Source organism: Lytechinus variegatus, chromosome 10 (genome assembly GCF_018143015.1).
Source record: "Lytechinus variegatus isolate NC3 chromosome 10, Lvar_3.0, whole genome shotgun sequence".
NCBI lineage: Eukaryota > Metazoa > Echinodermata > Echinoidea > Temnopleuroida > Toxopneustidae > Lytechinus > Lytechinus variegatus.
In genome coordinates this window covers 13,921,512-13,945,017 of record NC_054749.1, presented here as the reverse complement: position 1 = coordinate 13,945,017, position 23,506 = coordinate 13,921,512, and the positions used below count along the sequence as shown (strand labels likewise).

General features: G+C 36.1%; 1 protein-coding gene across 1 annotated transcript in view; it reads right to left on the bottom strand.

Annotated features, from left to right (window-relative positions):
- The window catches only part of LOC121422493 (growth factor receptor-bound protein 2-like), a 29,780-nt gene extending 8,639 nt beyond the window's left edge, over nucleotides 1–21,141 (bottom strand). The window contains exons 1-4 of the mRNA XM_041617581.1: nucleotides 20,576–21,141; nucleotides 14,966–15,060; nucleotides 2,985–3,107; nucleotides 622–757 (exon numbers count right to left, since the gene is read on the bottom strand). Of these exons, the coding sequence (XP_041473515.1) occupies nucleotides 622–757; nucleotides 2,985–3,107; nucleotides 14,966–15,060; nucleotides 20,576–20,662 (441 nt within the window). The 5' untranslated portion in view covers nucleotides 20,663–21,141. The remainder of the gene's footprint in view (nucleotides 1–621; nucleotides 758–2,984; nucleotides 3,108–14,965; nucleotides 15,061–20,575) is intronic.
- Between the last annotated feature and the right edge of the window lie 2,365 nt (nucleotides 21,142–23,506).

The following is a 23,506-nucleotide window of genomic DNA, read 5'->3' as shown; positions in this document are numbered from 1 at the left end:
AGCCGATTTAAAAAATTCTCAAACCAAGATGAAACATGTGTACAAGTACATGTATTACATGTAGAACTAGAAAGGAACCCTTAAAACAATGTTTATTGAGAATAAAAAGCTAAAAATACAAAGCAAAATCCAATTTTGCAATTAGGTGTCTTAAAGACACATTAGTTTATGGGATGAAATTAAGATGATGTTTCCGGTCACTTTATATTTCACTTTTTGAAGCACTAAATGATTTCCGGACATGAATTTTTCTGGGCTGCATTTTTGTAACATATATCACACACACAGTTTACAAGTGTGACCTTCTAGCTCAGATTTTTAAAAGTCAAATCAATGAATTAGCCAATCACTTAAAACAATCGTAATGACCATTTTTTTTTAGAAAGCTCCATACACTAGTAAATAAACATATCCAAAAGGGGGCATCCTCACTTTGGTTGGATTCTGCAAATATATGAGGGTTCCAGGTTATTTCAGACCGACTCAATCACAAAAACCTTGACAGTTTTATAGTCAGGCCTAAAAAAAACCCCAATCATTACATATCATATCCAATGCCGATGAAAGGAGCATTCAGACCAATCGACAGGGCATCGAAGGCCATTACTTCCAGTTTCTTACTTGGTTTTCTCTTGTGACGGATGTTGTTCTGTAGTAGTCTACCAAGGCATCTAGAGAGGGGAACTTGACGATCCAAAGATGGAATTTACCTGCCGTGTCCTGCAGGATTCGGAAGTGCTGTACACTTTCATTGTACCTAATATAAAGAAACAAATCAGTCAGAGTACATCATCATGTATGTCAGGGGCCACGGAACCGGGGGGGGGGGGGGGGGGGCTTTAGCCCCCCCACGTTTTTCAAAAACCGTGTACAAAAACGTAAAAATTACCATATGATTGTGATTTTTAGCATGGTCACCCCCCCCCCCCACTTTGAAAACTGTTCCGCAGCCCCTGTATGTGATATATCGTCAGCAGTCATCTGAAGCATTTGGAAGCTGATATCGGGAATATCAAGTTTAAAAACGCATACAATTGCAGAATTGGACTGGAATATTTATTTCTATTCCAATAAAATGAATGAAAAAATCCAAGTCGAAGTAGAGTAAGGACTGTAATAGAGTTTTTGCTTCAGACTAATGTAAAGACAAAGATTTTGGTTTCTTTAGTTTTGGGGGTTAGGTTTTATGTTTGGCTTAAAAAGTAGATTTTCCAACGGAGTGATTGTCATTGAATCAAATGTCATGGAGCCGATTATTATGATATTCCAATAAAATCTGCCTTTCCACTGCTGTCTGACAATACTGGTATAATTCCGAGGGTTCCCACAGAAATTTGACTAAATTGCTGCTTTCCATGACTTCCCGTGACGACCCGAGAGTTATGTAGAAATTGGGATGTCAAACAACTGGGAAAAATGGAAATCATGAACATCAATTATGATAGCAGAGTATGATCACAGAGAAATGAGAGTTGCGAGGCACGACAAACTGGAAAGCTGCCATAGCCAAGATGCAATTCCATGACTTTTCACAAATTTTTCAAATTTCTTGACTTTCCATGACCACAAATTTTTCCAGGATTTTCCATGACTGTAGGAATCCTGAATTTTAAAAGAAACTAGAGCTCTATTCCTCTTCTCTTCATTCTTTCTTTCTAGGAGACCACTTGGTGTCTGATATTGTAGAATTTTTTTGGGGGGTGGGGGTAAGGCACTTAAAATACTTGTACTGGGCATGCTGCGAGAGAGGAGAAAGGGGATAAGACAGGGAGGGTCCAGGTAGTTGCAGGGATGGAGTAAAAATTGTTCTAACAAAGGAATGAAAAGAGAAAATCATATAATAGAAAAAGAAATTAGCTGAGAAAAAGAGGAAGAATATTCATGTAAATTTCACAGAAAGTTACAAGTGAAGAAAGGACTGGCAGGGATTGAGAGGATAGTGAAAAGGTCAACGACTTCATTTGAGATAAATTTAACCAGCAACAAAACTTGGGAAGGTAAGAACTTCTATCACATACCACCTGCAAATCTAACTGTGATCATGTTGAGTTACATAATACAACTCTGCCACAGATTACTATCCGAGAGTTTATCACAAAATAGAGATAATGCTTTAAAATAGTTTTAGCATCAGATTAAACTCAAATAATTCCCCCTTCTAGGGTTGCTTCTCAGAAAATTTTGCCCCCCCCCCTCTCTCTCTCTCAAAAAAATCTGGATCTGCCAATGCTTGTATGCATGCTGTTGTTTTCAAAGCAGACAATCAATTATTTTCAGTGATGAATTTATTACACCCTAGGTACAATATGATCTTTCCATCAAGGGCATTTGTCATCAGTTTGTGGGGGCAGTTGCATACGTAAATCACTCACTCATTTTAATTGCATTTTGATGTACATGTAAGGGATTTATATAATTCTTAACATTTATCTTTATTTGAATCTACATGTAGAAGCACACACCGATGACAGTATGTTACTCAGGTGGAGAAATATATACACGTACGTATAATTGACAAACTGTGATATTTTTAAATACATTATTTCTGATTTCCCACTTTTTGTTTCTGGTTTCGGAAGTGAATATTTACACTGTAGACAATTTGTTGGTATCAGGGGCGGATGTTTATCTTTTTCAACCCTTTCACCCGTTTTTAGACAGCTTTTTCCAGAAAAGGATTTTAAGCTTTATATCCTACTTTATTAGGCCTTCTGAAGATTTGTCTTTAAAAAGAAAATTTGAACCTTTGAAAAATACAAATGCCATAGTACATCTAAGAGTAATGCATCATTTTCTTTTTTTTTTAAATCACCAAAGGATTTCAAACTTACTTTACTGATAATGAATATATAGGCCTTCTGAAGATTTATCTTTAAAAATGATGATTTGAGGCTTTGAAAAATAAAAATGCCAACATAATAATAAAAATTAATACATCATTTTCTTTAAACATTTTTTTTCTCCCAAAAGGATTTCAAACTTACTTTACTGATAATGAATATAGGCCTTCTGACGATTCACTTCTTCTGACAAGGAAAGCACCATTCCTCTCCTGCATCAAGAGAAGTTCTGCATTTTTTCTTGTTATCGTTGGAAAGAACCATGACCTGTGAGAGAGAGATATATAGGAAGATTGAAAATTTTTGAATTACAAAATAGAAATGAAAATCACTTGAGGTATTTTCGAAGAAAAACAGGTAACTGGCGAGAGTAGGCACTACCACCATCCATGGTGTTGACCTGTCAATCAGTGTTATAGCTACAGTGGACGGCAGTGGTCATCCAAACTGGCCCAAAAAGATTTCCGACCACCACTAATTTCAAATGAAAAGTGTTTCAAACACAACTCCTTACAAAGAAGAATTGAACTTGCATTAGTTTCCATCTTAAATCTCGTTTGTACTTGCATTATTTACAATAAACATTCTTTTATTTGATAAATATTTAAGTTTGCTAATGTCAAGTTGCATTACATAATGTTCATTCCCTTTCTGCCTAAGACCAGTAACTCGAAATTGTGGCCACCATTAAAAAGGGTCTAGCTACAAATAGAACATTGCTATCAATACATGGCATTGGAACATATTTAATTTTAAATACATCTCTTCAAGGAATTCCGTAACTTCTTTCTCCTAGCTCTTCTCTGTAACATATAACCTGAAAGTTCATGTTAAAAAATTTTCACCATTTTACTGGTCAACAATTCATCATCAATTCCATGTTTACTATCAGTATCACCCCACATTAATGCATTCTTTTGCATAATTCATGTAGTTGCTGCCTAATGACATTAAATGTACATTGTATAGTACAGTATGTCACAATTTTACTGACCAGTCAGAAATTTCATGTGTAATCTACTAGTCCCGCAATGCCCATGGCATTCTTTTTTACTTTCTGCCTAATGACATTAGATTGTGTATAATCCATCATTTTACTGATCAACTTTATGTAACTGCCTTATGACATGAGATTGTGTGGTATCCCATCATTTTACTGCTCTAATTTTATCAATTTCATATGTATTTTACTAATCCCATGCACTCTTGTTTCTGCCTAATGACATTAAGACTGTGCATCGTGCCATTGCTTACAAATCGATAAAGGCCGCATTCAATCACTCAATGGGATAATCAAATTGTAATGAAGATGAGGGGGGCCATCTTGAGGACTTTCACAATGCAAGGAGTTTAATTACTGATCGACATTATTAGGGAGGGGCATCCCGCGGGTGAATTATTTATCTGCAAATTGCCTGTGACCTTCCTAAAACAAGTATGTAGAATCCTATCGTGTACATGTACATGTAGTATGTTGCATTTACTGCGGTAACTGCGCTCTGCTCCACAAATGAAACGAGTGAACATACATGTACATGTACATGCATGTATGTTTTAGTGTTTTGTTATTCTACAATCATTCTCAAAGGAGCCATCCTAGCCTATAAATTCAGATAATACACAATTATTTGACACATTATCATTTTCTATTTATGATTCATACACACCTAATACTTGCTTTTATAAATATAATGGGATCAACGCATACATATCACATTGATTGACCAAGAAGAAACATTCCCTGATCCTTTCTAATTCATGCTCTTTACTCCTTTATTGTATGGGATTATTTCAAGGTTAACTAAGTTGCTGAGTTGCCAATATTGAAATATTCATGCTTTAATTCTTAATAGCATTGAAGATTAAAACAGAAACCATTCGAACCTAACTGACCATGGAGGTAAAAAGGACCTCCATGAACTGACTTTTAATACTGAACTGAAAGTGAATGTTCATGTACGTGTAGATTCAGTTACCGGTCTCACAAAGAGGTGCGATTGATCTGATCAATCGTATGTTCGAAATTATGGACAGCCAGCAATGTCAACATCTATTATGCATGTTTGTTCAAAATATTTTCTAGCTGTGATGTACATTCATGCATTCATTGTTTTCTTGAAAATTCACTGTGCTTCTCTTTGCATACAAAGGAAATTATCACACTAATGGATTTCCAGAGTTACAATTGATCGGATCAATCGTAACTCTTTATACAACAGGGCCCAGGGTCATATTTTTTCTAGTTACAGGAAATTTTCAAAACGTCTTTTGTACACAAAGGAGAACACACCAAATTGTAAAGAAATCAATGAATTCATGGATATACATTGATATCTAGAAATCTTTTTTGAACGAACATGCATTTCATATGTTGACTTTGCTGGCTCTTTGTAAGACGGGCCCCTGGAAAGATAGCTGACAGGTATAGCAGTGGCAAATGGGTTAATATCGCATGATGTCTGAAAGATTAAATCTATTGAAAGCTTGTGCCTGGTGGTACAGTAGATTCACCTCAGAATATCAAGCGGGGCATGATAGATCAGAAATCGACAAACCCCTCCGGGTCTGTAACGATGACATTTAAAGTGCAGCAGATCACACAAGTGGATGGGTTCTTTAAAGGGCCCTGGAATATCAAGCTTTAATAGTGATTGGTAGTACTAAAGACTGAAGTTCACAGTTGTTGATTGTGTGTGATTAATCGTAATGATCAGCACACAATCAATAATTGGTACAATCAAACTTTTTACAAAATATCTGAGAAGCAAGGTTGTACTGACCAGTACAGTACTTAATATAGAATTATTGGGTTATTTCTTAAGTGACCCTATACATGCCAATATATCCATGCTTTAATTATTAACACAAAAGGTTCAACCACAAAGCATTATACTAATTTCAAATGAACTGAAACTGAATGTACATGTAGGCATTTCCAGTACTAAAGACTACATTTCAATATTATAACTTGGACAGACAATTATAAAAAATATCTCATGATGTCTGTAAGATTAAATCCATTCAAAAATGGATTAAAGATTAAAAGATTAAAGATTGTGCTCCCAAAGTTTGCACCTTGTAGGACCCCCTCAGAATCCTTCATCAAGCGGGGCATGATAGATCAGAAATCGACAAACCCCTCCGGGTCTCTAATGATGACATTTAAAGTACAGCAGATCACGAAATTGAGTAGATTCAACACTTAAAGGCACTCATAACATAGCATGAAACATTTTATAGAGCTTTTTTAATAGCACTTTGTTGATCTTTGTTTCCAATTCGTCAATTATGCCAATTCGTCCAACCCTTTTACTAGCATTTTGTCTACCATTGGTTCGTCCACTATCCACAAGGTCTCATTGCCAATGCCTCCGCTCACCATTTCCTCTAATAACCAGTTGGTCCAATAGCCATTTAGTCCATATACCATTTGGTCTAATTGGACTAAGTGATAATTGTGCAAAATAAATGAAAATGAATGGACATGTAACTGGTTATGAGTCAAAATGGTCATGAATAGGGGCTATTCCAAGGTTACTCACGTTACATTTGGAGACACCTTGACTCATACTTGGAGCTGTATTAAAACTCCATTATTATTGATAGGAACTAAACATCTCCTTATCACAACAAAGTACACAGTCTGACTATCCTTTGTATAAAAACAAAACTTGGGAAATTCTATTATGCTCCTGGCAAATCTTTGGAATGTGTCGGTTACTCACGTTACATGATTTGGACCAACCTGTGGAATTGCCCATAGATGAAATGGTGATCTGACAAAGTGATGATTGAACCAAATGGTTATTGGACGAAATGATTTTTACATGAAATGTTTGACAGAATGGCATTAGACTAGAATGAAAGTAGACCATGTGGTGGGTGGACGAGTTGGCAGAAGAGGAAATGGACGTTTACCGTTGATCATGGTGCTGATTTCTGAAGTTGATTGCATTGATTATATTGTATGATCAACAGGGAAAAAAATAATAAATTTATTTTCCGGGGCTATTTTTGAGCTCACTAGCCCAAATATCCTAATTTGTGTTAAAGTTTACAATGGACCCTATATGAATTTCAGGGGCTCCATTTTAGTTTTCCAGGGCTCTTTAGGGCATTTCGGGGGCAAAATCGCCCCGAGCCCCCGTGTATTTTTTTCCCTGATGATCAAACAAGAAAATCTACCCCACGATCAAACTTTTCAAAGAAATCTGAGAAGTAGGTCTTACTGATCAGTGTACTCGAAAGGATGACATCATCGCTACATGTACCATCAGCGTAATCATCTTCATCATCACAATTATCATCTTTATCATTATCTTTATAAATTTATCATTGATTATCATCATCATCTTCACCACCACCATCATCATCATCCCCACCAACATCATAATCACCATCATCATCATCATTTATCATTATCATCATAAACCATTATCATCTTCACCACCAGCATCATCATCATCAATCAATCAACATTATAATCAACATCATCATGACCCTCATCATAATCATTCATCATCGTCACCATCAAAAACCTCATCACCATCACCATCATCATCATCATCATTGTCGTCATCATCATCAATATATCCCTGATGGACAGATACCCATGGGTAAAGCATAGAGCTATATCTTTCAGGCCTAATATTGTTATGTTTTCATGTACCTTTAGTTGTGCTAAATACCACTGAAACATGAAGTGGAATGCCTCTGGCGGTCTCACCTGCATCACGCGGTTCAATATAGCAGCAGTGCTGACTTTGAAAACTACTCTAACTCGCACAAGATGTTCAGTGATACATGGTTACTCTTATGTCCACTTTTTATGAACTAGACCAATAAACTTACAGAGATATGATGGTTATTCAACAAAAAACCCCAACATGGCCAAAGTTCATTGACCTTTGACCTTGGTCATGTGACCTGAAATGCGCACAGGATGTTCAGTGATACTTGATTACTCTAATGTCCAAGTTTAACGAACTAGACCAATAACCTTTCAAAGTTATGATGGTAATTCAACAGATACCCCCGATTCGGCCAAAGTTCATTGACCTTAAATGACCTTTGACCTTAATCATGAGACCTGAAACTTGCACAAAATGTTCAGTGATGCTTGATTACTATTATGTCCAAGTTTCATGAACTAGGTCCATATATTTTCTAAGTTATGATGACATTTCAAAAACTTAACCTCAGGTTAAGATTTTGATGTTGATTCCTCCAACATGGTCTAAGTTCATTGACCCTAAATGACCTTTGACCTTGGTCATGTGACATGAAACTCTAATAGGATGTTCAGTAATACTTGATTAACCTTATGGCCAAGTTTCATGAACTAGGTCCATATACTTTCTAAGTTATGATGTCATTTCAAAAACTTAACCTCAGGTTAAGATTTGATGTTGACGCTGCCGCCGTCGGAAAAGCGGCGCCTATAGTCTCACTCTGCTATGCAGGTGAGACAAAAACTGAGGTGTACATGTAATTCATGTACACATATTCAAAATGACAAAGGCCACTTCCTTTATAATTTTCACAATAAATCAAGTAATCAACATTATTTCTTTATAGTTTGATTGATTTGTTTTAAAGGAGTCTATGAAAGCAATCCTGTTTCTTGCTTCTCTTGTATCTTTAAGACATATATGCATTATTATTATAGTGACTTGATAGTTGATGGAACTTGGAAGCAAAAATTGTTATGTACAGTAAGCAACCATGTCAAGTATGCGCTATGTATCCACACAGGAATCCTGATATACTATGTCATTGACTACATGTACATGTGGATAGTTTTATTATAGAAACTTTCCTGCATTCCCAAATATGTTTTCTGTGGGGAAAATGTGAGAAAAGGTATGACATGAAAAGCTACCTGCAGGAAAGATGCGGTTCAGACTTTTTACAGGGTGCTTTTTTAAACTGAAATTGCTGATATAGCAGCCCGCATAGCAAAATGATATTAAATGTCTTCCTCCCGTCCCCTAATATTCTAAATGTACCTCATATGGAGATGGATTGATGAAGTTCCCCATCTCCTCCCCCTCCTCCAATTGGCTTGGCACAATGTATACCGTAGGCAGGGCTCAACATTTGCGGTGGCCCGGTGGCCCCGGGCAACCGGGAATGAGAGTTGGGCCACAAAATTCTGTAAAAGCCTGCCATTGGTGGCCCAGTTGGGCAATCAGAGTTTTTATAAATTGTAATGTTTTCTACTGTTTTAGGGCCACCAAGATTATGAAATAGATGATTTTGGTGGACCGATCGGGCTACCAAGAAAAAGTTAGTGTGGAGCTTGTATTGTGCAGGGTTAAATATTACTGTAAAAGGTTATGTGATGTAATTGCCTGAGCACATGTATGTAGGCATTATATCATGAACATGATGTACTCATGAGAATGATGCTGTGATAAAAGCCAGCACACAGGTTGTAAATAATGAGTCACTGGTAGTGATGGCTAGCCTCCTGTCACTTCCTTCTCAAAACCTCAATAGGAAGTACATTAAGCCCCGAAAAACTTAGTCTTAACCCTCAGGACCTTTTTCTCAGAATATGTCCGCTCTCTTGTAGTTGATGCAATCAAATATGGGGTAAAGGCAGATTGAAGAAATTCAAAATTGATATTCTGTAGAAGTCACAAAAAACAATGTACGCCTATATTCAAACCATTGGGGTTTCAAAGATATAAATCGATAAAACACTGACATAGCACCTTGCAACAGGGATAATACTATTAACTTTTCTGTCTGGGGCCAGAGGTCTACCATTTTTCACGCACTTGATACTACATTAGATTTTTAATTGAAACTACATGTACATCATGTATCAAAAAATGAGTATGGGGGGGGGTTCCGGGAGGGCACCTCAAGTCCCTATATTTTTTTCACCCTATACAGAATCAGATTTATTGCAAACATGTCACATATTTATGTACTTTATAGAGGGGAGGGGGGATTGAAAGTAACGAAATAATATAAAGACCTACATGTATATAATAATGTTAAGTGTTTTTATGAACCTTCCAAATATGATGAAAAAATTCACGATGTACAATGTACATATTCTAACAGCAACAATTTCCATCCAAAAGAATCACCTTTTCTATTTTTGACATGAAGTATGTGACAGGCACCCTAATTGGCAAAATACATGTACATTTACACGTAGGCTCATAATCTTGAACCACCCCCCAAAAAAAAAATAAAAAATAATAAGAAATAAAAAAAAAATCAATCAATCAATAAAAATAAAGCTAAAAAAAATAATGATAAAATTAATAGTTGTTTTTAAAAATCCACAAATAACTGACACCAACAAAAGATCAATTAGGAAATCAAACAGCTGTATTTTATATTCCCAAGGAATAAATCCTTTAGAAATTACATGTACAATGTACATGTGAAGCAATGGTATGTTTGACCATTGTCATTACCAGTATTCCCTCTCCCTTATTTTTCACCTTTCTCTATCTGTCCCCTTGTCAACCCATCCTATATCATTACAGGGGCTCGTCTTTCAAAGACTTATGATTGATCCAATCAATCACAAGTATGGAAAGCCAGCAAAGTCAACATATAAAATGCACGTTTGTTCAAAAAAAATCTAGGTGTGAATGTATATCCATAAATTCATTGATTTCTTGAAAATTTGGCGTGATCTCCTTTGTTTTCATAAGACATTTTGCAAATTTCCTGTAGAAAAAATTACGACACTGATGGATTTCAATAGAGTTACGATTGATTGATTGGATCAATCATAACGTTTTGTAAGACAGGGCCCAGGAGTCATTGTAGGAGTCTGCTCACACGAGACTACACTATCAAACATGACAGACAGATCGAAACCATCGCAAGCACATACAAGTATGCACTATGCAATACTACACAAATTCAGCCGCCACTGGCAAATGCCAAGGCGGAGAGCCCAGCGAACAACACTGTAATGTGCATTACATGTAGATTTCAAATGAGCTAGATCATCATTGCTTTCAGTGTCTTTTAATATGGAGTTCCAGCCAAAAGGGCATGGGGGTCACAATTGACAGGAAGAATACATGTAATTTGTTTTAATCAGTGGGCATCTTTCAGTAGATTGCTAATATTGATGAAATTGCTCCTAGATTGTACAGTGCATCTCAGTAACAGTACATGTATGTGATGCACTGCAAGCTATAATTACAATTTATGCATTTCAAGCATACATGTTGTTGTTTTTTTTATCTCCACATACCCTTGCCCTATCCTACAATGGCATGCTACTGAAGAAAATGCTTAAAAATGAGAGTTTTAAGCATCAAATGACTAGGCCCTTCTGGTCAAAACATCTATTATATAAATAGTGTACAATCTATTGTACAATATACTGGATTATATGTACGACAAATATAAAATTATCCCGAGTGCAGGTTTATTTCACCGAGGCCGAAGGCCGAGGTGAAATAGGCTTGCACGAGGGATAATTTTATATTTGGAGTTCATATAGTCCAGTAATATTGTATGATAGAAGTTCACTATTTATTATAGTAAATAGATCCCTCAATCTAAGCCCCCATCATGGATTTTACCATAGTCTAGATCTAGATGGCATACGTTCTTCTTACCTTATATTTGTGAAATTCCAATTGAACACGATGTTCAATTTGTCGTCTGCTGCAAGGGGTTAAACCACGTAAATTTGTATTTCTATCTGCTATCGGAAATTATAAAAATGCTACTTTGGGAAATCGATATACAAATATATCGATTGAAAACAAATTAATCGATATTCTCCCCATTCATTTAACACGGGTTTTGCCATCCAAAAATCGAAAGTTATATTGTACATATGTACAATATAACTTTTTGAAGGGAGGTCACGTGGTACCAATCCAGCCAATCACAGCTCGTATTTTACTACCACTATTTACTATAAAATTATAATAATACATGTAATTTCTACATAAATCTGTCATCTGCTCATAAAGTAGTACAATGCAATGTAAAATACAGATCTATGATTTATGTTCAATAGTCTAGCAACCTATAATAATTTGTCAAAAATAGATGTCATAACCAATGAAACAGAAATCCATGTAAAAATCAATATCAATTATAAAGCCTACATGTACATAGGTCTCTTCATACAATATATCTTTCCATACATATAAAAAGATATTGTAATTGTAATTATATTCTTTTTCTTTCTTTCCTTCTTTCATTCATTCATTTATTCATTCATTCATCCATTAATTCATCCATACATACATTCATTCATCCATTTATTTCATTCATTCATACGTTCATAATGAATGTATGAATGAATGAATGAATAAAATGAATGAATGAATGAATGTATGAATGAATGATTCATTCATACATTCATTCATTTATTCATTTATACATTCATACATTCACTCATTCATTCATTCATACATTCATTCAGTCAGTCAGTCATTCATTCATTCAGTCAGTCATATATTCATTCATTCATTTATACATTCATACATTTATACATTCATACATACATTCATTCATTCACTCATTCCTTCCTTCCTTCATTCATTCATTCATTCACTCATTCATTCATTCTTATAATAATATTCAATTATTTCTTTATTTATGCACTTAAAAATCAGGGAAGCCTGGAATATCTTGGTCTCCAATGGAGCCCTGTGACAATGTACACAGCAAAGCTATAAAAAAATTACTTCAATTTTTTAAGCACTTAAAGTTTTACATTTAAATCAACTCCTACTGATTGAACCTACATGTACATGTATGATTCCAAATGCTGCAAAGATTTAAACCTCAGAACATTTACTGGTATTACTAGAGGCTCTGGAGTTGCCGCATTTAGTACCCTCAGATCTTTGAGATACTTCACATCCAGATGTCCTCTGCCTACGCATAACACCCACAATAAACAGAGCCCTACATGTATGTATGTACACAAAAAGCTATAATACCAATACCAAATGTGACCCCCCCCCCAAAAAAAAAAAAAACAATAAGTCACTAGGTTCTCTGTAAATAGCCAAAATGGTAAATTGGTCTTCAAAAACCAAAAATATAAATACATGTAGTTTATCTGAAAAAGCAATTCTTCTTCTTCATACCGTGAAAATTTGAAGTCATGAAGTTGAATAAAAGAAAAGATACAAGAGTGTCTTGGACACTACTTTTTAGGACTGCTTGGAAGTTTCACTGAGATTACACAGTATGCACATCTCATGCTTGAGTATTAAAACCCTTGCTTAATTTCCTCTGCATTCAAACAAGTACTTGTAATGGTTATTGTTTGTTAATTGTAACATTTTATATATCATTTTAAAGCTTAGGAAGTGAATTTTCAAGCTCAATAAAAATCTCAACATTCATTTTGGTCGATCCCGTGTTGGTTTTGGGGTGGCAGGTCACAAATGATTCAATGTGGGGTGCATTTTTTTTTTTACAATTGATCATACTTTACACAGTAATCAATGCAATCAATCATAAAAATCAGGACCACGAGCTTAATTTCACTGGGCCCTGGGGGCCCTTTCATAAGGCTGTTCATAACAGAAGAGCGACTTTAAGATGAATGTTGATCCTTTCTTGAGGTATACACCAAAATGTTCATTGGCAATGGTTTTATAGTGCAGAAAAAAGGATCACCAGTCACTCTTACAGAGAAATGCCAGTAATTGCAGTAAACACTGATTTCATGAGAAAGTCTGTAAAACAAGGCTTACATGTAGTTGTCAGTATATCATCGAGGATCTAGATCTGGTAGTTACATAAACTGAACTTTGTGAAATATTGAAATCTACGCTGAAAAATGTTCACACTGAAGATCACCAACACAGATCATTGCTCTGAATGTTGGGCCCGACGCTTGACCTGAATCCTGTGCTTTGTATGCTTATTTCTCAGCAATTACACAATTTCTTCCAGGATCCTCTGGCACATATTCTTTACTCATACAAACAGACACTTTGGTGGTCATTTCATTGGATTCTGTACGAACTCATTTTGATATCGTTACCAAACTGGCATTTACCTTTAAGATAACTGGTGATCCTTTCTTGAGGTACATGTATACACCAAAATGTTTGTTGGTGATGGTTTTAAAGTGCAGAAAAAAGGATCACCAGTCCTTCTTAAAGTCACTCTTAACTTACATGTACAAACAGCTTTATGACACAACTCCTGGTTCCTATTTCATGAATAGCAAGTGATTTGATTGAATGTAAACTTTATAATCATCACAACTCCAAAAAAATTCCGCAGTGGGCCCCAGATTGATGAAATAGTTTATTTCCCATTGGTCTATTAATTTGTCAATTGCCAACTCGTCTACTATCATTTAGTTTACCATCAGTTGGTCTAATATCTAGATGGTCTAATTGCCAATTTGTCCACTCACCATTTCATCTATAACAAGTTGGTCCAATAGCTATTTAGTCCACTTACCATTTGGTCTAATTGGACTAAGTGTTAATTGTGCAAAATGAATGAAAATAAAATGGGCATTAGACCAACTGGTTATGAGACGAAATGGTCATAGACAAAATGGTGATTAGACGAGGTGATGACTAGTACCAAATGGTTATTGGACCAATTGACTGTTAGACAAAATGTTGATGGATGGAATGGCATTAGACTATGAAAGTAGACCATGTGATGAATGGACGAGTTGCCAAAATTTTACCAACGAAAATGATACATGCATACTGTATTTAAATTAGTTTGGCCATCAAATTAAAGTACTGTACATGGCAAGATTTTGTATTGCCCGTCTTCTTATCCCTAACCTGTAAAAAAATTACAGGCTATAATTTGCTGCATTGTATCATAGTTTTACAGTGGACCAAATGGGAAATTCAAGAGCTCTGTTTCAAGTCTTCCAAGGCCTTAGGGGCTTGGGGCATTCAGGGGCAATTTTACCGAGCCCCCCCCCCCCTGCAATTTTTTTTCTCCATAATTTATGTCATGTATGGTCTCTGTCGAGTACATGTTCATTTGTAAGTGCCATTGCCTCAATAAATTTGTGATTCCCTCTCTTGGAGGAAAAAAAAATACATGTTCATCATTCATAAAACCCATCTGCGAGCTAGACGATAATATGATCTAGAAGACTAGAACATTTTTAAATGACTTACGGTAGTTTTGTGAGATAATTAGCAGGCACAAGCCCCTCCCTGCCACGAAGCCTCGCTCTTAACCAACCCGTACCAGCACCATCTTGCTCAGGACCCTGCATTATAAAACGAGAAAAAAAATTACAATTGATTGAAATTCTTGATTGAAAATCTTGCTCAAACAGATGAACATTAATTCAATAATGAATAATAATTAATAGTAATAAGACTCAGATCAGATTATGAGAATAACTGGTAAATGATTTGCCTGTTATATTTTGTAATACATTGTACAACGTTGCACAGGTACATCATATACATGTAGAATTGGATTTTCTTGTATTCTATTGCTTAAAATCTCGTTAAAGTGATTCCATTTTTCCTTGCATGCAAATTGGCAAAATATAACGAAATTTTCATTATTATCATTATATCTATTCTATTAAGTGAATATGATAGCTTTAAATATTTGTGTTAAATCACACTAAATATGTCATATGTATCTGATTTGCCAGTAGTACTTTTTCCCACACTTTCATAGGTCTATTCTTTAGAAACTCTTCTTTATAGTCATTGGTCAATTATTTCCCACTTACTAGGGGTAGCACCATTGCCTAATCCAGGGCTCCGTCTTACAAAGAGTTACGATTGATCCCATCAATCGCAATTCTATGGAAATCCAGTATTGTCATATCGATTAACTACAAGAATTTCAAAAAATGTCCTTTGTAAAACAAAAAGCACACTGATTTTTTTAAAGAAAACCATGGATGTATGAATACATCATAGTAAGGCAATATTTTGAACAAACAAGCATTTCAGAAGTTGACACTCCTGGCTTTCCATAGTTGTGAATGATTGGATCAATGGCAACTCTTAAAGACAGGGGCCAGGTATCCCATTGTTGGGATTGCTTTGTCCTTGGATGTGCATCATTGCACTTCTTTTGATATGTGCTATTAAAGGAGAAAGTCCAGTGACTCATACAATCATAGATACAGAAAACAATTCTTTTTCTGAGGACACCGAAACAGAGAGTGAAACTGAGTCTGAAAATGCAGAAATCGATTTTGATACAGAATCATCTGATGTAGAGACAGATAGTGAGACATTCTCAGAGGATACAGACAATGAGAGCGAAAGAAACTTGGATAATACCAAAATAGACAATGAAGAAGACTCGGATGATACAGAGACAGACAGTGAAAGAGGCTCAAAGGATGATACTGACACAACTCCAAGGTTGAAGCAGCTGAAAATACTGTACACCAATAGTGATATAATCTTCTCAATAAAATGGATGAACTGTTATTATTAGTTGAAGAACATAAACCGGATATCATATCTGTTTGTGAAAGCCTTCCAAAAAATTGTGTGGTTCAACCAACACCGCAAAACTTTCAGTTAAACAACTATGTCATCTTTACAAACATTGGAGAAGAAAATGTCCGTGGAATTGTCACATATGTTCATGAAAGTTTTGCAGATCAGGTTAGAGAAGTCAGTTATGCTGCAAATTTCACTGAATGTGTTTGGGTCAAAGTGCGACTGAGAGGAAAAGACTCTTTGATACTGGGAAGTATATATCGCAGCCCAACTTCTAGTAGAGATGATGCCAGCTCAGAAAAATTGAGCGAACTACTACGAGAAGTCACAAATGGAAATCCCTCTCATCTTCTAGTCATGGGTGACTTCAACTATCCCAATATTAATTGGGAAAATTGGACATCTCATAGTTCCAATGAACAGTTGTTTATAGATTGTCTCAGTGACTGTTTCTTGTATCAACACGTCAACGAGCATACTCGTTATCGCACAGGACAGCAGCCAAGTATCCTAGACCTTCTAATTACCAATGATGAAGGAACTATAGATGAAGTATCATACCTACCTGGCCTTGGACTTAGTGATCACATGTGCATCCTATTCAATATGAATCTGTACATTGAATCGACAGCTGGTAAAGGAGAACGGTATCGTTACCATAAAGGAGACTATCAGGCAATAAACAATGCAATGATGGTTGTGGATTGGGATGAAGAAATGAATCAAATGAATGTAGATGAAGCATGGAATTTCTTCTCATGTAGTCTTCAAACTGCCATTGACCAATGTATTCCAAAATCTAAGGGAATTCGATTGAAGAAGAAGAAATTATGGATGACGAGGAAAGCTCTGAAGCAACAGCGTAAGAAATACAAGTCCTGGAAAAGATTTAGAGATGGTGGACGAGCAAATATGATTGACTACAGAAAATCCAGATGTGAAGCTATCAAACTGCGTAAGATGACAAGAAATCTCAGAAGGAAGTTTGAAAAAGACATTGCCCTAAATGTCAAGGCAAACCCAAAGGCCTTTTGGAAGTATGTGAACAGTTCCCTGAAGTATCGTTCAAAATGTGGAGTGATGCAGAACAATCAAGGAATAACTGCTGAGAGTGATGAAGAAAAGGTAGAATTGTTCAACGCCTTCTTCAGCAGTGTCTTTACAGAAGAAGATTTAGAGCAAGTCCCATTGCTAGATCACAGACACAGAGGGAACATGTTGTCTGATGTAGAAGTAAGGACAAGCATGGTAAAGAACAAACTCAAAATGCTGAAGACCTGTAAGGCAGCAGGACCTGATGGGTTTCACCCAAAAGTTCTGAGAGAAACGGCAGAAACGCTATGTGTACCCCTTACACTCATCTTCAGGAAGTCACTGAAAGAGGGTGTCCTCCCACAGGCATGGAGAGATGCCAACATAACACCCATTCACAAAAAAGGTAGCCGCAGTGCTGTAGAGAACTACAGACCAATTAGTCTAACTTCAGTCATTTGCAAGATTTTGGAATCAATTATACGAGATGCTGTTGTTAAGCACCTTGTTGAGAATGATGTCCTGCATGACTCCCAGCATGGATTTCTCCCAAGTAGATCATGTGTCACACAGCTGTTAGAAGTCATGGAGCTCTGGACGTCAACTCTTGATGAAGGATACAAAGTGGATGCAATCTATCTCGACTTCAGTAAAGCTTTTGACTCCGTGCCTCACCAGCGGCTCATGAATAAACTTGAGTCATATGGTATTACAGGTTGTATCAAGAATTGGCTACGTAGTTTCCTTTTAAGACGCAGACAGAGAGTTGCCCTTAATGGAAAAGTTTCTCGGTGGAGGCCCGTCCAAAGTGGAATTCCGCAGGGAAGTGTTCTCGGCCCCACCTTGTTTGTGATCTTCATCAATGACCTGCCTGAAGTTGTCGACAGCATTGTCAAGATTTATGCAGATGACACAAAACTATTTCGTGAAATCAAGCAAAGGAGTGACTGTGACCGACTTCAGGATGATCTAGATAAGCTGGTGGAGTGGTCAGAGAAATGGCAACTAAACTTCAATGCATCTAAGTGTAAGTCTCTTCACATAGGAAAGCAGAGCGTACACTTTCAGTACCAGATTGATGACACTGTGCTTGAAAAAGTCAGCGAAGAGAGAGACCTAGGAGTTATCATTGACTCTGACTTGAAGTTCCACTCCCATGTTGCAAGTGCCGTACTGAAAGCCAACCGTGTACTTGCTCTGATCAGGCGTACTTTCATTTATAGAGATAAAGATACCATTGTTAAATTGTACAAAGCATTGGTGAGACCTATTCTTGAGTATGGAAATGCTATTTGGCACCCAAGGTATGTCTGTGACCTTAAAGCCATTGAAAAAGTTCAGCGACGTGCGACCAAGTTGGTGCCATCATTGAAAGATCAAGAATACAGTAGAAGGCTTCGTTCCTTGAAGTTACCTTCCATTCAGTACAGAATGCGAAGAGGGGATATGATACAGACGTACAAGATCATCAATGGCATTGATGATTTGAACAAGGACATGTTCTTCACATCTGCATCAACTCAGACGACACGTGGACATCTATGCAAATTGTATGTGAGGAGAAGCAGACTGGATGTTAGAAAAAATACTTTCAGTGCCAGAGTTGTAAATGACTGGAACTCCTTGCCGGCAGAGATAGTTACTGCATCAACGTTGAACAGATTCAAGTCACAGTTAGACAAGTTTTGGTCTGCAGTGCAATATGCTCACCCATGGGAATAGTAACTCTGGCACAGCACACAGGCACACATTATTTTAATAGTTAGATGGAGATAGCAACAGTGATAGACCTGGAAACACGACTGCATAATTAATTGCATTTTTCCAGTAGATCCGGTAATAGGTAATAAGGTAATAAGAATACTACATGTAGCATTTGAACTAGAAGGGCATTCCTAGCTAGCTGACTGTCTGTTTTACAGGAAGCAATCTGTGCAGAAGAAGTTTTGAATCTGACATGTATTACTCTGCAAGGGATTCCGTGTACACATTTCATTACTGATATCAATTTACGCTGAATGAAATGTGGGAATAAAAATGAATTACTGTAGTACTACTGGCCGGTGAGTGGTCTTCAAAAAATTAACATAAATCGACATGATAGTTATCACATCATTACCAGTACCATGTCAATGCATTATCATGTGACTATTACAAAGTGCTTTATACACGAATAATGATTAAAAGATATACATGTACATGTAATGTGCACTTGATTTACAATACAGTGTACATTTGCATCTACTAGCCACTTGAATTATGGTGCACTTAAAACAAAATAGGAATAAAATAGATGTAAATGAATAAATCCTGCCTATTGTATTTAATTATGTTACTTTGTATGATTTGTGCATATTTGGTCATTTCCATACAGAAGCTGTGTTTGCTGACGACTCCTATTAATGGAGCAAGAAGAATCGCAGCCCTGGTGTCCAAATGTCCATGTTGTTAAGTTGTCGTCGATGCGAACACTTTTAAATGGCTTTAGAGTCCTATTTCTTTTAAAAACTGATCCCTAGCAAGATAGGGTACGGGTAGGGATACTGGTATGTGCTCCACAGCCCCATGCACCACATCCAAATTTAAAGGGGAGGGGGTAGGGACAAAAGGTGAAAGCTAATATTTTTAGAGAGGGAACAGCAAAGTGAAAAGGAAAACTTCTAAATTAATCAAATGCACACACAGCCAATGTAGCAATATTGGTGTCAACGAATTGTAAGGATGAACACTCCCCAAAATATCCCACTGAAAGGGGGCATAGTTTTCTTTGAAAACCCCACATTTTGTTATCTGTAGGGGACTACATAGATTTATAATTTCAATATAATGGAATTATAAAATAAATATCAACAGGCTGACTGAAAACTTTAAAATATTTACAGGTTGAAAATAAGCATAGTAATTAGTATAGCATTATTTTTATCAAACAGGATATGGAAAAGTATTGTCTTGGTCATTTTTTAATTAATAACAAAGTAACATACACGTGTCACTCGAGTACTTGTTATCTGTGTAGCAATTACAAGTACCCCCCCCCCCCTTAAATGCAAAGATTAACATAATTTGATTACCCCATCCTACCACAGTAATTGCATTTCTTCCCTTTTTACATAGCACTGATAGCAGGACAAATTAACTACACAAAAAGTTAACAGTCACTATTATTTAGTAACAGACAAACATAAATCGTGACATACTTTGCTAACACAAATATGACATTTTCAATTTCATATTTGATTTTGACTCGAGTACGGTAGCTGTTCATCTCTGTACCTTCACAAATAATGTGTCCCCTTGATTAAATTCCAATTCATCTGGCTCTTTGGGTTTGAAAGCATAAACTGCCTTGCATTCCACCATTGTTAGGTTCTAAACTACAGAAATCTTCAATGCGAAACAGAAATTTCTGTCCTTGTTCAGTTGTTCTTGTCTCAGCTCCGCCAGCCTTCTCACACGCGAGCAGCTGAGCCTGTGATCATCATTCGCTTTCGGCACACAAAATCACTCGATAAAGACGTCCACAGCTCAAGGCAATTCTACCCGATTTTAACCGCAGCAGCCAGTGATATTCGGTTGATATTCACGACCAGACTAAATATTCAGCTCGTAATTCTCTTTCTCAGTAGAAAAGAATGGTACATAATAGCACAAACACGAAACTTCAATTCCGTCGGTTTATATCCACGAATATTTCCACTTAAAAGTCCTCTTTCCCGCAGAAACAATGCTGGATCTGGAAGCAAATTGCAAACTTAGGGTGCTTGTTGAGGTGGTGGTTGTAAAACATCGATAAATAATGGAGTCACTAATAATAGTCTTTCACAAAGGCGTAATACGTACGTGCTTCTTGAATGATCGGCTTTACACTTTATACAGTATCAGGTTATATACTTGATTGATTATTTATTAGATAAATATACGGTTTATAATAAAAATGCGAATCGTGCAACGTAATAAGCTAATGCTCATGGTATTTCAAATTACGAATGGTTGAGTATGCATGGGGATAGGCTGACTTAGGGGACTCTTTAGGGCGTTCATTTTGAGAAGGGGGGGGGGGGGTGTTTATCACCTTTATTAGATAGGCTTATATGATTCTAGTTAATAGGAAAATCTTTGATCAGACTATAACAGAATAAAATGAATTTTACAGAAAGTCTGAATATGATTCTAGTTAATAGGAAAATCTTTGATCAGACTATAACAGAATAAAATGAATTTTACAGAAAGTCTGAATCATGTATATATTCTGATCAGAATATATATAGCATTATGACATCCACATAAAGCCTATACTATGTATAGTAGCAGAATAACATATGTGATGACCTTTGACTGATTACAAAACAGTATTCATTTAAAAAAATAAAAAAATGAATCATTGAGGAATAATTATTTTGTTTCCTTATTTTTGCTTGTTCATCGTCTCCGTTTTGTTATTATTGTTTTTATTTTTATTGTTTTTTATTTGGAACTTGTGTAAAAAGAGAAAACCGAGAGAGGTGGACAGATGGGGGAGGGGAGGGCCAGATCGAGTAACGGTCGGGGCTTAGGTTCCAGTAACCGGCCTAATTATGCCAATACAGAGAGCATGATATTAGATTTTTGGTAGGTAACATTGTTGGCAGGTGAAAGGGTAACGGAAGGTATATAGGCCTAAAAGGTTTTTTGAGACTATAATATAAAAGACCCGAGAATTTATATAGTCTTGAGTCATATACGGAGGCTCACTCGACTCCCCGCCTGTCCCTTTTCATCAGTGGTTAAATCCTGCCGGTATATAGCTTACAGAAAAGATTTATTTCAATTTTGCAGGTGGTTTTGTTATATTCATCAATCACAAAGTAGCAAGAGAATTGTAGTTAGCATGTAGATGGCGCTATAACAAATTACATATGATTGGCATGCAGCTCAGGCGAGTGTATACAATACGATTTAAAAGTAGAAGTATAGCAGCAGATCTACGCAGAAGTAGAAATGTAGACGTACACAGCAAAAACTGTGGTGTTAACCCGTGTACATAGAGGACCACACCAGTTATTTCACACCGGTGTTAAATTGGTGGTGTTAGTTTTACACCTATAGGTGTTATTACAACACCTATGGTTGTTACATTTACACTCTTTGGTGTTATGTTCAATCTCTAGGGTGTTATTTTAACACCTCAGGGTGTGGTCCTCTATTAACACCAATTGGTGTCAGTTTTAACACCACAGTTTTTACAGTGTAGAAGCGGGCGTAGAAGTACAGGCCTATAGAAGTGGATGTGTGCAAGTTGAAGTAAAGCACAGTTGCGAAAGTAGACGTAGATATTAAAACAAAGAGAGGTCGAAGTAGAAATCGAAGTCGTACAATGACAGACATATATGTGAAGAAGTAGACGGATATGTAAGTGGAAGTACAAAGAAGTAAAAGTAAAAGTATAGCAGTATAGATCTAGAAGTAGAAGTGTAGAAAGAAATAGAAGTGGAATGGAATAAATATATAGAAGTAAAAGAAGAACGTTAGAAGTAGAAGTAAAGCATGAGAGGTAGATGTAGAAGAAATAGACATAAATGTAGAAGTAGAAGTAGACGTAGAAGTATAGAAGTAGAAGTAGATGTAAGAAAATAGATGTAAAATGTAGAAGTAGATGTAGAATGTATAGAATCATATGAAGCCTAGATGTAGAAGTAGATGTCAATGTAGCTGTAGAAATATAGGAGTAGATGTAGAAGAAAATTGACGTAAATGTAGAAGTATATGTAGCCTAGATATAGATATAGAAGTAGAGGTAGAAATAGATGTAGAATTAACTGTAGATGTAGAAGTATATAATAGAACAAGGAGTAGAAATGTAGAAAGAAGTAAGAAATATAAAGAACTAAAAGAAGAACTATAAAAGTAGCTAGAAGCTTAAAAGTAGAAATAATAGAAGTTGAAGCTAGTGTAGATATAAATCAAAGTGAATGTAGGCATACAGAAGTACAAGCAACATAATTGAGAAAGTAAAAGTAGACATAAATTAAGTAGAATTAGTATTAAAAGTGCAATTAATAGAAACATGCAGAAGTAGATGTACAAGGAGATGTAAAAGTAGAAGTATAAAAGTAGATGTATAGAAATAGATGTTAAAGTAAAAGTAGAAGTAGATATACAAGTCAATGTAGAAGTAGATGTAAAAGTAGGAGTAGATGTAGAAGTATATGTATATAGGAGTAGATG